Source organism: Polyodon spathula, chromosome 19 (assembly GCF_017654505.1).
Source record: "Polyodon spathula isolate WHYD16114869_AA chromosome 19, ASM1765450v1, whole genome shotgun sequence".
Taxonomy (NCBI): domain Eukaryota; kingdom Metazoa; phylum Chordata; class Actinopteri; order Acipenseriformes; family Polyodontidae; genus Polyodon; species Polyodon spathula.
This window is the reverse complement of record NC_054552.1, coordinates 19,480,341-19,491,742: the sequence shown is the minus strand read 5'-3', so window position 1 is coordinate 19,491,742 and position 11,402 is coordinate 19,480,341. Positions and strand designations below refer to the sequence as shown.

The following is an 11,402-nucleotide window of genomic DNA, read 5'->3' as shown; positions in this document are numbered from 1 at the left end:
TTGTTTTCTATCAAATACTTTTTATTGGGGGGAAAAACAACCAAAGTCCCCCCCCCCCCCCCCCCCCCCCCCCCCCCCCCCCCCCCCCCCCCTCCCCCCCCCCCCCCCCCCCCCCCCCCCATGCCGCCCCCCCCCCCCCCCCCCCCCCCCCCCCTCCCCCCCCCCCCCCCCCCCCCCCCCCCCCCCCCCCCCCCCCCCCCCCCCCCCCCCCCCCCCCCCCCCCCCCCCCCCCCCCCCCCCCCCCCCCCCCCCCCCCTCCCCCCCCCCCCCCCCCCCCCCACTCCTCACCCCCTATGCTTACACAACATGAGCTGTTACTGCAGATTTAAATAACAAAGTGACACTATTTGGCATCACTGGGTGCCCAATAGTGTCACTGCCAAATAGTGTCTCCAGTCTGGTGACACTATTTGGAACCTATAGACGCCAAATTCTGCCAGGTGACATTATTTGGCAATGACACTTTTAGGCATAACACCAGCAACATCTTTAATTGACTTTGCTGAACTCTCTGACACGTGTTGCACATTTCGGGCAAACTTGGGGATTATTACGACGTTACAATTATGCCAAAACTAACCTTCCCTCATAAATAAACAAAAGCATAATCTGGAGTGCATGAGTTTGTCAGAAAAGATATCTCGAGGTATATTTTTAGTTCGTCCAAAATTGAATCCATGCACAACCCCCGTGTTTAAAATTAAATCCTATTATTCAATTTAACTCTAAAAAACGGAGTGTGAGTCGACCTCGCTGATTGGAGCGTTTTGCTTGCTCTTTAATGCCTTGCAAAACCTCCTAATGAAATGCAGTTGAAAATTAAGGGTGACGTTCACTCCCAACGCTTATAAATAAAACGTGTCTGCCGAGAGTCGGAGATGTCATTTCACAAGGAAAGAGAGAAATATGCAAGCCTTGGTAAACGCGTTCCTCCGTTGCCTGTCTTTTCTCCTGCCTCCCCCATGGTTTCATATTGGTATCTGGTGGTGGGTTGGGGATGAACACAGAAAGATGACATGGCCCAATCCCAGGGCCCGTTTCAAAAGGATAAAGCCTCTTGCAGATCAGGAAGTAACAACAGAAGCAGTTTCCAGTCCTTCCTGCTCCTCTCCTGCTGCTGGTAGGCGCGTCTCTCCTGTACCTCCCTTGCCCGCTGCTTCCTCGTTGCCCCCGGAATCTCCTCTGGGGAGAATCTGGGAGCTTTGGCAGGCTTGGGGCTGCAACTTCGGGGTTTCATCTGTTAGGCGCTTGTTGCAAAATCAGTCTGATTTGCCCAGCGCCTCTCCAGCATTGGTTTGTGCTGCTAGCGCCCGTGCTGAGGAAGGCAGTTCTTTACCTGAAACTGAACTGCCAGGCGAAGAGAAAGCGACAGAAAGAACCACAGGAGAAGCTGGAGCAACAAACTCAGACAATATGAGCGCGGTGACTGAGACCCCAAGCCCGGCTGCTTCAATCTCTGAGTCTGCGGGGCTCGGGTTAGCAGAGGCAGCAATTGAATGCCAGCTTCAGGAGATGAGGAGCCAGGTAACAATCCGGGTAGCTATCCAAGAGGCCGAGGACGATGATCGCGATGAAGATTTCATGTCAAACCACCTGGACCTTCGAGGGGGTAGCTGTAGTGAAGATGACTTGGGAAGACACGACAAATCTAGGTATAGATACTGTACATGTGATTTTACATATTATTACTGGGGGGCATAAACGTCTATTTATGTGAGTAAATGGACAAAGTGTGTTTTCTGGCTTTAAATATAATTCTGTGATTTTAAAAAAAAAAAAAAAAAAAAAAAAAAAAAAAAAAATAGTAAGCCTCCATCGACTTAATTCTGTCCATTAAATCACTGACGAAGCAATTCGTATACACGGTACCACTTGTTGTAGACGGAGTATACAGATGGGTATTTTCTCTAGTTGCACAATACAGTGACCTAGTAGTTTCTTGTTAACATGTGGTGTTGTTTAATGTAGCATTGCAACAGAACTAACGATTTCAAGATTATTGAAAATACTGTAGGTGGTTTACAAAGTATCTCGCTGTTCCTAATTCGGTCAGTTTGTACTTTGTTAAAATGCAGTGCTACATTAAACAACACCACATGTTAACAAGAAACTACTAGGTCACCGTATTGTGCAACTAGAGAAAATACCCATCTGTATACTCCGTCTACAACAAGTGGTGCCGTGTATAGGAATTGCTTCGTCAGTGATTTAATGGACAACAGAATTAAATCGATGGTGGCTTACTAATTTTTTTTTTTTTTTTAACATTCTCAAGTTAGTGTTTGGCTTCAGATAAATACTTATAAAAATGCATTATGGTTGATTTAAAGAGAGGATGTAGGATTATCGATGCAAATTGGACAAACACAGATAAACCAATAGTAACGCTAAGGCTGGCATTTTAAAGTACAGCGTCAACAGGTATACGGTATCACTTGGTGGGAAAACGAGAACTCAAGAGAAAGTGTTGCCTCATTTTTGGGCTAAGTTACAAGAATTTGACTAATAAATTGTGACTTGTCAGTGTATGTCACTTAGGTTAAAAATAGCAACCGACAGGGTATGTGTTAAATATAGTATGCTTGCGATATTTGCAGTTACTGTTTTGAGCTATGTACTGTATGTTTTATTTGTTTTTACTGGGGTGGCCCCACGCCTAATAGTCTTTTTGAAGGTTTTTAGTCTTCTAGTCACGATTAATCTCAGATTCCCCCCTCAATCACATCAGGCAGGAGTGCTGACGCAGGTTGCAGGCAGGCCGCTATTTCACGCCCTTAATTCAAGCACATTGTGGACTTGTTAGACCTGGATCTACACTCTGACTGTTGACAGGTGTTGAATTTATTATGTGAAAATGACTGGCTGACAATTTGTGGTGGGTCAGAACCTTCTCAATAGATGACTCATACTTGCATTTATTTTAATTACAATACTGTAAAGAACCCACTTTTTAAAGTAACCCACTTTTTGATTAATGTATAAACAGAAGGATGTGTTAAGTTCACTCCCATAAAGGCACATACCTCAGACAGGCTTATCTGAATGATCTCTCCTACTGTGGTGGTTGCTGTAATTGTTTGTGATGAGGCCTGTGTTGGACAGGGTCTGACAGGTCTGTTCCTGCAGTATGAAGTGTGATGGCAGACTGCTCTGAGGTAACCTGTTGCTTGGTCATGTTTAAGCACGCGAGTTCGACCTTCGTGCCCCCAGGCTAGAAGTGTTCATAACATTAGCGTTGCATGCGTTTATATTGAGAAGCCAATTTGATAGTGTTATGAACGGTCCCCCTCCTGTTCTCCAGGGATGAGCTTTTCTGAGAAGGTCATGAGGTCTGAGGCCTACACTTCAAGCAGGAAGCTGTGCCTGATAGCACATTTTTAGTTGCCTATCTACGTTTTTAAATACAACAAATTTGAGTGCAATTGGTTGTTATAAAGAAACAGTCTAAAGAACTGCTTGATCCAACGTCCTTTAGTCCAAGTTCCAGAGTCAGAGCCTGGGTGTATATGGAAACCAAAATTGTGCATGTGGGCCTAGATCATGTCGCTCTACATAGCCAGAATGAAACAAAAAGAAAGTTTTAAAGTTAGAATGAAAATAAAGTTTCAACTCCAAACCTGCAAGTAGCGCTTGACGTTAGGACACTATCAAGTCTTTAAAATAAGTTTGACGTGTGTTATCATAGAGGGTTAACATGACCTAGACTAGCAAGTTCATTCCTTTGTCATAGCCCTATAAGCAAAGAAAGCAGACATTTTATCTTTACCCTACAAGGTTAATTCTTAACAGCAGAAAGCCCCAGAGATTTGAGTGTAAAGGCTGGGATAATGTCAAATATCAACCAGTAAACTACCCTGCGTAATAAAAGTAAAAGGCGAGTGACCTCATTCTTGACAGCCACAAAAACTCAATTCATACTCGTAGAGGCTTCGAGGTGACTGTAAAACTATGCAAAGTTTCAGGCAGAACACTCAATACACTTGCAAATGAAATATGATCATCCGATTCATAGAAAAGTCCTTATAACTAGAGGTCTGCTTAAATCACGATAAATGCATGTATTTCACAGGTAGTTTGCGGAATAACATTAGGATTTTGCAGACCTTTTTAAACATTAAATAAACCTAAATAGACAGTATTTCAGAACGCCACTATAAAGCCTAAAAAAAGTAGCGGTACTTCCTTTCTAAAATGGAGTGCTGTCATTTGTTAAATGCAAGCATGCTGCAGCCCCCTGGAGTTGATTGAGACTGCATGTTCTGCTTCCACTGAATTGGTATGACGTCTAAGGCAAAGCTTTGCCAAGTTAGAGATGTGGAAATCGATTTGGAAACAGTCCAAAAATTTGTTTACCCAAGAGCAACTGGCATACTTTAATAAAGGCAATATGTACAGCACGTTTGTTATGTTATTTGTCCCATCCAATAATTTTATTTTATTCAGCCGCAGGTTGAAGTGGGGTGGCTGTGCTAGATCGGTTTTAGGACTGATTTAACTTGCCAACTGGAATACATTTTGTCTGTGCTGACTTTCCAGTTTGTTTTCTGAAAGCTGTTTGTTTTACGTTCTGTTCAGCAGCCTCTGTAGTAGCCTTTTGTTTTAATGTGCGTTTCTGAAGCTAAATAGCGATCTGCCATATTCTCCAAAGACTCATTAATATATTCAAAACCAATTATCTCCATCTGCATGTACAGTTTCTTTGGGGAATATCTTGACAATCACCGAAATACTTTTCCTTTTTTTGCTTTGTTGTCAATTTCTACTATTTTACCTCTAATGCTGAAAACTAGATTTTAGAACTAAATCAAAACAATGCAGCACTAACTTTGTCCCAGGAATGTTAAGTTTGGATAATTATGTAAATGTTTGTGCACGTTTTGTTATTTTTGCTTAAGTGCAATGTACACAGGACCATGAAGGAATAAAAAAAAAAAAGGCTTCTACAGAAGGAAGATCTGTAGCTTGTGTTGTGCAGTAGTTAGACCTCCTCTTTGCCTAAAAGCATTGTCCCTTTTCCCCCGAAGGTTAAATCTTCTGGGATGTGATTTTAATTTGTTTAATGTAATTTCCAGTAAGTATCTGTAGTTTGGTGAGCAGTGCTGCCCCTGTCTGACCCTGGTGCCTCTCCTCAGTGGTGCAGGGACAAGTGGAGGGGAGCTCGAAGAGGACAGGTGGCAGACCCCTGACCCCGATCTCACCCAGAAGCTCATTGCCCAGATCGAGTACTACCTGTCTGATGAGAACCTGGAGCGTGACGCTTTCCTGCTCAAACACGTCCGCCGCAACAAGCTGGGCTTCGTCAGCGTCAAGCTGCTCACCTCCTTCAAGAAGGTACTGCGAGAGATTGTGTATGAAATGCATCCGGCTGTGGAAGTCAGATGAGCCGGTTTTGTAACAACTCTCATCAGGGCAAGAGCTCTGAAAGATGTTGGAAAGTCTGAGTCGATGACTTGGTCCATGATACTTTGCGTTACTAAAACTTTTGTAGCAAAACACGTTATTCTTCATTTTGACTGCTGTGTTGTGTAGTATCTCTAATATCCTTTTCAACGTAATCATAATTGATTTTGTTTATTCCCAAATGCCTGACCATAAGTCAGTGTTGACCAGTCATTTCCATATTCTACGTTGTGTATGAGTAACCCTATCGGTCTAAATATCCAACACTTGGTGCAAACAAGTTCAGTGTTTTGATTGGGGGGTGTGAAATTGTTTATTAATGTGCATAACAACAAGCGAGTTCTTGGCTGAGGTATCCTTAGTCCTAGTTATTATCCCAGCAATATAAATAACAGATTTGGTTTAAAGTTTTAGCCCAAATTTAATAAGTATTAGTCACTTGCACAATAGTACTTTGGAAAATACTGGTGACTCTTAGAAAGACCAAAAGATACGTACATAGTCAAATAAAAATAAGTGGTAAATGCTGACTTTATAAAGGATTTGTGAATAAAAAAAACATGATTTTTGGTGAAAGATGTGCTAGTGATACATACAAGAGAAACAGTTAGTAATATTTTATTTGTAGTTTGTTCAGTAACACTTTATAGAACAAAATCATTGTAGAAAAATTACTAAACGAGTGCCATTTCACATTTTTCCATATGAAAGACGTGCTCATTATGGGAAGTGTATACAATTTTGTTTCTTAATTTGACTGAATGTTCAAGGTTTTGTGCTATGAAAAGAATATTGTATTGTATTTTCGTATAGAAAAATGCAAGACCTACAATTACCATAATTTTATATTCAGTTAGATTTAATGAAATTCTGTTTGCTCAAAGTTCTCCCGTTCATTGCAAAGGGTTTACTTTCCCAAGGGCAAGGAACCAGATTTCATATAGAGGGACATAGTTAGGCCTTTGTGTCTAACACTCTAAAACCTGAGCAACTCAAATGCTCTACCTTTCTGCACTGCAGCCCTGCTGTCAACTACTGAGCTACTCAAACCCACTGCCTTCCTCACTGCAGCCCAGTGTGCTTTCTCTAACCACTGAGCTACTCGAACCCACTGCCTCCCACACTTCAGCACAGTACATTCTCTACCCCAAGTTACTCAAACCTACTGCCTTCCTCACTGCAGCAAGGTACTGTCTCTAACCACTGAGCTACTCAAACCCACACTTGTGCACACCTCCTCTTAGCTCTGAATGCATGGTTGTGATGCTCTTTTACTTAATGCTCTTCTATTACCAAATGTATTGATTTAACCTCAGGAAATGCTGTTTCCATGTAGATACCATGAAAAAATTTGCAAATACAGTGCCTTGCAAAAGTATTCAGACCCTTCCTATGGTGTCCCATTATGTGAAATTACAAAATGATGCATACACTTTTTAAACGTTAATATTTTATTCAAAACTTGAATGCTCAAACTGAAGACTTCTAAGGGTAAATAGGTTGCAGTAAATATCAGCAAAAACTAAGGAGAATATATGAAAAGTTGATTGCATAAGTATTCAGTCCAGTCAACTCTATTTGGTGGAAGAACCTTTGGCAGCAATTGCAGCCGCAAGTCTTTTTGGGTAAGTCTCTACCAACTTTGCATACTGGCTTGGTGCAATTTGTGCCCATTCTTCTTGGCAGATTTGCTCAAGCGCTCTCAAGTTTCTTGGGGATTGCTTATGGACAGCAATTTTCTAGTCTTTCCACAGATTCAATAGGATTCAAGTAGGGACTTTGACTGGCCATTCAAGGACATTCACTTTCTTAAGCCATTTCAGTGTAGTTTTAACTTTGTGCTTTGGATCATTGTCCTGCTGAATGCTAAATTTTCACCCCAGTTTTCAGTCTTTTGCAGGTTGAAATAGGTTTTGCTCTAGTATTTGCCTGTACTTTGCTCCATCCATTTTTCCTTCAATCCTAACGAGCTTTACAGTCCATGCTGAGAAGCATCCCCATAGCATGATGCTGCCACCACCATGCTTGACTGTAGGGATGGTGTTGACTGGGAGTTGTGTTATGTTGGGTCTGTGCCAAACGTAACGCTTGGCATTTAGACCAAAAAGTTCCAATTTGGTCTCGTCTGACCACAACACCTTTTGCCACATTTTTGCAGCATCACCCTGGTGCTTTGTTACAAACTCCATGTGGGCTTTGAGATGGCTTATTTTTAGTAATGGCTTCCTTCTTACCATCCTGCCATATAGGCTACTTTTGTTAAGTGTTCTGGATATTGTTGACTCGTACACATTTTCTCCCATCTCAGCCATTGAACTCTGTAGCTCTTTTAAAGTTGTTGTTGTTGGCATCCCTTGCCAGTTTCCTCCTTACCCAGCTGCTCAGTTTGGAGGGACGGCCTGATCTAGTCAGTGTCTGGGTGGTACAGTGCACCTTCCATTTCTTGATGATTTGAGTAGACTGTGCTCACAGGGATATTCAGAGACTTTGATATTTTTTGTACCCTTCTCTTGATCTGTGCTTTTCAATGACTATCCCTGACCTTGCTTTGAAAGCGCATTGGTCTTCATGGTTGAGTGTCTGCCTGACCAAGGAACCTCACAGATAGGTGTTTTTATTCTGAAATAGTGGGAACCACTAATATTGCACACACAGAGGCTATTCAACTAATTGTGTGGCTTAAGTTCATTTTGTGCACCTGAATTAATTTAGGTTTGCCACAGCACAGGGTTTGAATACTTTAAGTTTTCATCACTTTTCCATTTTTTTCATTATCTATTTACTTTCTGGTTTTGCTTTGAATGTGTAGAGTAGGTTGTGTATATAACACATTAATTCTTACTTCAAAGTGTGATGACTGCAAGCTTTAAAGCAACAATTTGAAAAGAGGGTCTGAATACTTTTGCAAGGCACTGTATCTGTTACAAAACTAAAAACTCATCCTTAAAAGGTACCACAAGGAGAACTTTTATTGGTGTATTCTGGACACAGAGCACGTCTCCACTTTCATGTCATGTTGAAAGCAGACATACAACAAATTGATTTACAGTTTAATTAGATTTTAAAAAGTTTCCAAAGCTTTCTGTTTGACTCTCTCTGTCTCCCAGGTGAAGCACCTGACAAGAGACTGGCGGACGACAGCCTATGCCTTGCGCCACTCTCAGCTTCTGGAGCTGAACGAGGAGGGGCGGAAAGTACGGCGCAAGGCAGTGGTGCCTGTGTTCGCCAGCGAGAATCTGCCGAGCCGCATGCTGCTGGTGAGCGAGCTGCACCTGTGGTCTGAGCTGGCTGGGACTGCCGGGGGACAGGACAGTGCTGGGGGGGGCGTGCAGCAGGAGAAGCTGATGGAGCACCTGCTCAAAGTGTTTGGTGCATATGGGGTCATTGCCTCTGTCCGTGTCCTCAAACCCGGCAAGGAGCTTCCAGCAGACCTCAAGAAGCTCAGTAGCCGCTACACCCAACTGGGCACCAGTGAGTGCGCAATTGTGGAATTTGAGGAGGTGGAGGCTGCGATTAATGCTCACGAGGTTCTGGGAGACAGCGATGTGGCGGTTGGAACAGGTGAAGAGGAGCAGCAGCAGCAGCAGCAGCAGGAGGAGGCTGCATCTGTTGGGGCCACTGCAGGGGCTAAGGTGATCCTGATCGGCACCAAACCCCCGAAGAAAAAGGTCCCAAAAGACAAGCAGCATTACGATGGCTCTAGAAAGAATCGCTCTCTCAACAGCAGGGTCCGAGAGTTGCAATATATCGGAGACGACGCTTGCAGCTCCTCTGAGACTGAGAGCAACCCCACCTCGCCCAGACTGACCCGCAAGGCCCGGCCAAACAAGCTGAGTCCTCCCGGAGGGGGCTACCACCAGAACAACCACCTGAGCCCCAGCGTCTCCCCTCGCTCCAGCCCCTGGAACAGCCCCCGAACCAGCCCCTCTGTGCAGCGTAAGTCCCCACACAGCCACAAGTCTCCCCTGGCCAGTGTGGGCAGACTGAGCCCTGAGCCAGGTCAACGCAAGTGGGCTGACTACTCCTCGGACAGCAGCCTGACCCCCTCTGGGAGCCCCTGGGTGCAGCGCCGCAGGCAGGTGACATCTCAGGAGAGCAGCCCAGTTGGTAGCCCCATGCTAGGCCGCAAGATACAGAACGCAGACGGGCTGCCACCTGGGGTGGTCAGACTGCCAAGAGGGCCAGATGGAACCAGGGGCTTCCACAATAACTCCCCGGGGGACAGGGGCAAATGCACCCTGTTTGAATAACAGGGAAACAATTCCTTCCCCATCCCTCGTTTTTGTTGAGAGCTGTAGGAAAAACAGTTTCACAGCCTGGCAACTTGGAAAAGGAAGGAAACGGACAGACTGGATTTAAAGAACAAGACTGACTTGTTTTATAGTGGCTATTTTATTTTTGTATTCTGTTTAAGACTTTCTATTTTTGTGTTTCTCAAAAGCCATAGTCTTAAATTGATGGATCTCTTAATTTGTATATTTGTAACAACAGTTTGTAGGCTGCGTTGCTTTTCTTTTATGTATGTGTTCGGTTTGTGTGTTGTGTACGTTTTTGTTACTTCAGAGCAGAAGTAGTATATTGGTGAAAATGATAGTGGAAGTGATGAGGTATGGTAGCTTTTCTAAAAGTGGCATCCATGAATGGATCAAGGGGGAAATATACATATAATCTGATTGGTAAAATGGTATTTAAATTAAGTAGATTGTTTAGTGACAGCTGCCCTAATACATCTTATTGAAAAGTAAGGGGACTGAACTTTAAACCTGAATTTGTCTCTCAACCTGAATGCATCAGTCATTGAGGCACAAGTGGATTTAGTACAAGGTTAATGCCAGTCAATCTTATAAAGATGACTGAAATAAAGATGTACTGGAGTTGCACAAATTCTATAGTCTTAAAACAATAGTTCTATATCCTGTATTGATAACTAGCCAATTTTTTATATCGTGCATAACTGCACAGGAATCTGCTAGTCGTCAGCCTTTTAAAGTTATTTGTTTTTGTATATCTATTTTAGGGGACAAAGATGCACTTTTTTCCAATTGGTGCAGTAAGCTATTGACCATTTTGTATCCTTAGCAACAATTTATGGCTTTTAGGTTTCCTTAGGAACATAAAACATCAAATCGGCTGTGATGTCTGTTTGCTTTTCCAGAGTATGAATCTCAGGTGCTGCTGCCCTACTGCACCGCATTCACAGTGTGGTCTGGTTCAGCCGTGGCTAACAGGAACAGAAATAACTATTGGGAGTGTCACTTTTAGTAAATGTAGCATATCTCCGTTCTGTTTTATTTTTACATGTTAAAGAGACTGTGTATATAAATGTAAATTTAATATATTGAACTTGTTAGATATTCCTTCCTGCCAGGTATATGGAATGTGTTTAGGAGGACACTGTTGTCCTTGTGTGGCAATCTGCTGGTTGGAAGCACAGGGCCCTGGGTTTCCTATTTTTCTCTCACCCCTGATCGAGGGGAGGGGTCACTGCCTGTCCTATGAGAAAGGGAATGGACTTGGAGTGGACACTGACACACCTGAAATGAAGCAATGCTTCCTGTTGAACTAATCAAAGCTGTTCTGTACAAAATAGGATTTAAGGTGTGTAATGTACTTCCTCTTGTACAAATAAAGCACTGAAATGGCTTTTTTCAGGTCTGAATATTTCTTTAAGAAAGTAGCTTCACATTTCCCTTCATGGTGCTGTAATAGTGAACAGTTCCGGGTTGTATTTATCCAATGCTTGTCTCTAAATCTGACAGCGGCTTTGGTTGGTCATTCCATTCAAACCATGTAACAACGGTAGGCTTTCCACGGGGAAAATAAAAACAAGTCTCTCCTTTTTCTCATGCTGTTTTGGTAGTACCTTTTCAGGTCAATCGGGTTCCCATGTAGTGGGTTTTTTTTTTTTTTTTTTTTTTTTTACGGGAATAAAATGTAACTTCCAAATGGAAACCACTCAATATTAAAATAAAGGAGGGGATATCTAAATGTTTGTCTGTTCT

At 43.0% G+C, this 11,402-nt stretch overlaps 1 protein-coding gene across 1 annotated transcript; it reads left to right on the top strand.

The window, feature by feature from the left end:
- The first annotated feature begins 891 nt into the window (after positions 1–891).
- Positions 892–11,043, top strand: LOC121294717 (la-related protein 6-like). Its single transcript, XM_041218755.1, has 3 exons — positions 892–1,652; positions 5,133–5,331; positions 8,508–11,043. Exons 1-3 carry the CDS (start codon positions 907–909, stop codon positions 9,648–9,650), a joined length of 2,088 nt encoding a protein of 695 aa, XP_041074689.1. The 5' UTR covers positions 892–906; the 3' UTR covers positions 9,651–11,043.
- The last annotated feature ends 359 nt before the right edge of the window (positions 11,044–11,402 follow it).

Coding starts and splice junctions, on each gene's coding strand:
- LOC121294717 (XM_041218755.1), top strand. CDS start 907: ATGCAAGCCTTGGTAAACGCGTTCCTCCGTTGCCTGTCTTTTCTCCTG. Junction 1,653..5,132: donor GGAAGACACGACAAATCTAG/GTATAGATACTG, acceptor GCCTCTCCTCAG/TGGTGCAGGGACAAGTGGAG. Junction 5,332..8,507: donor TGCTCACCTCCTTCAAGAAG/GTACTGCGAGAG, acceptor TCTGTCTCCCAG/GTGAAGCACCTGACAAGAGA.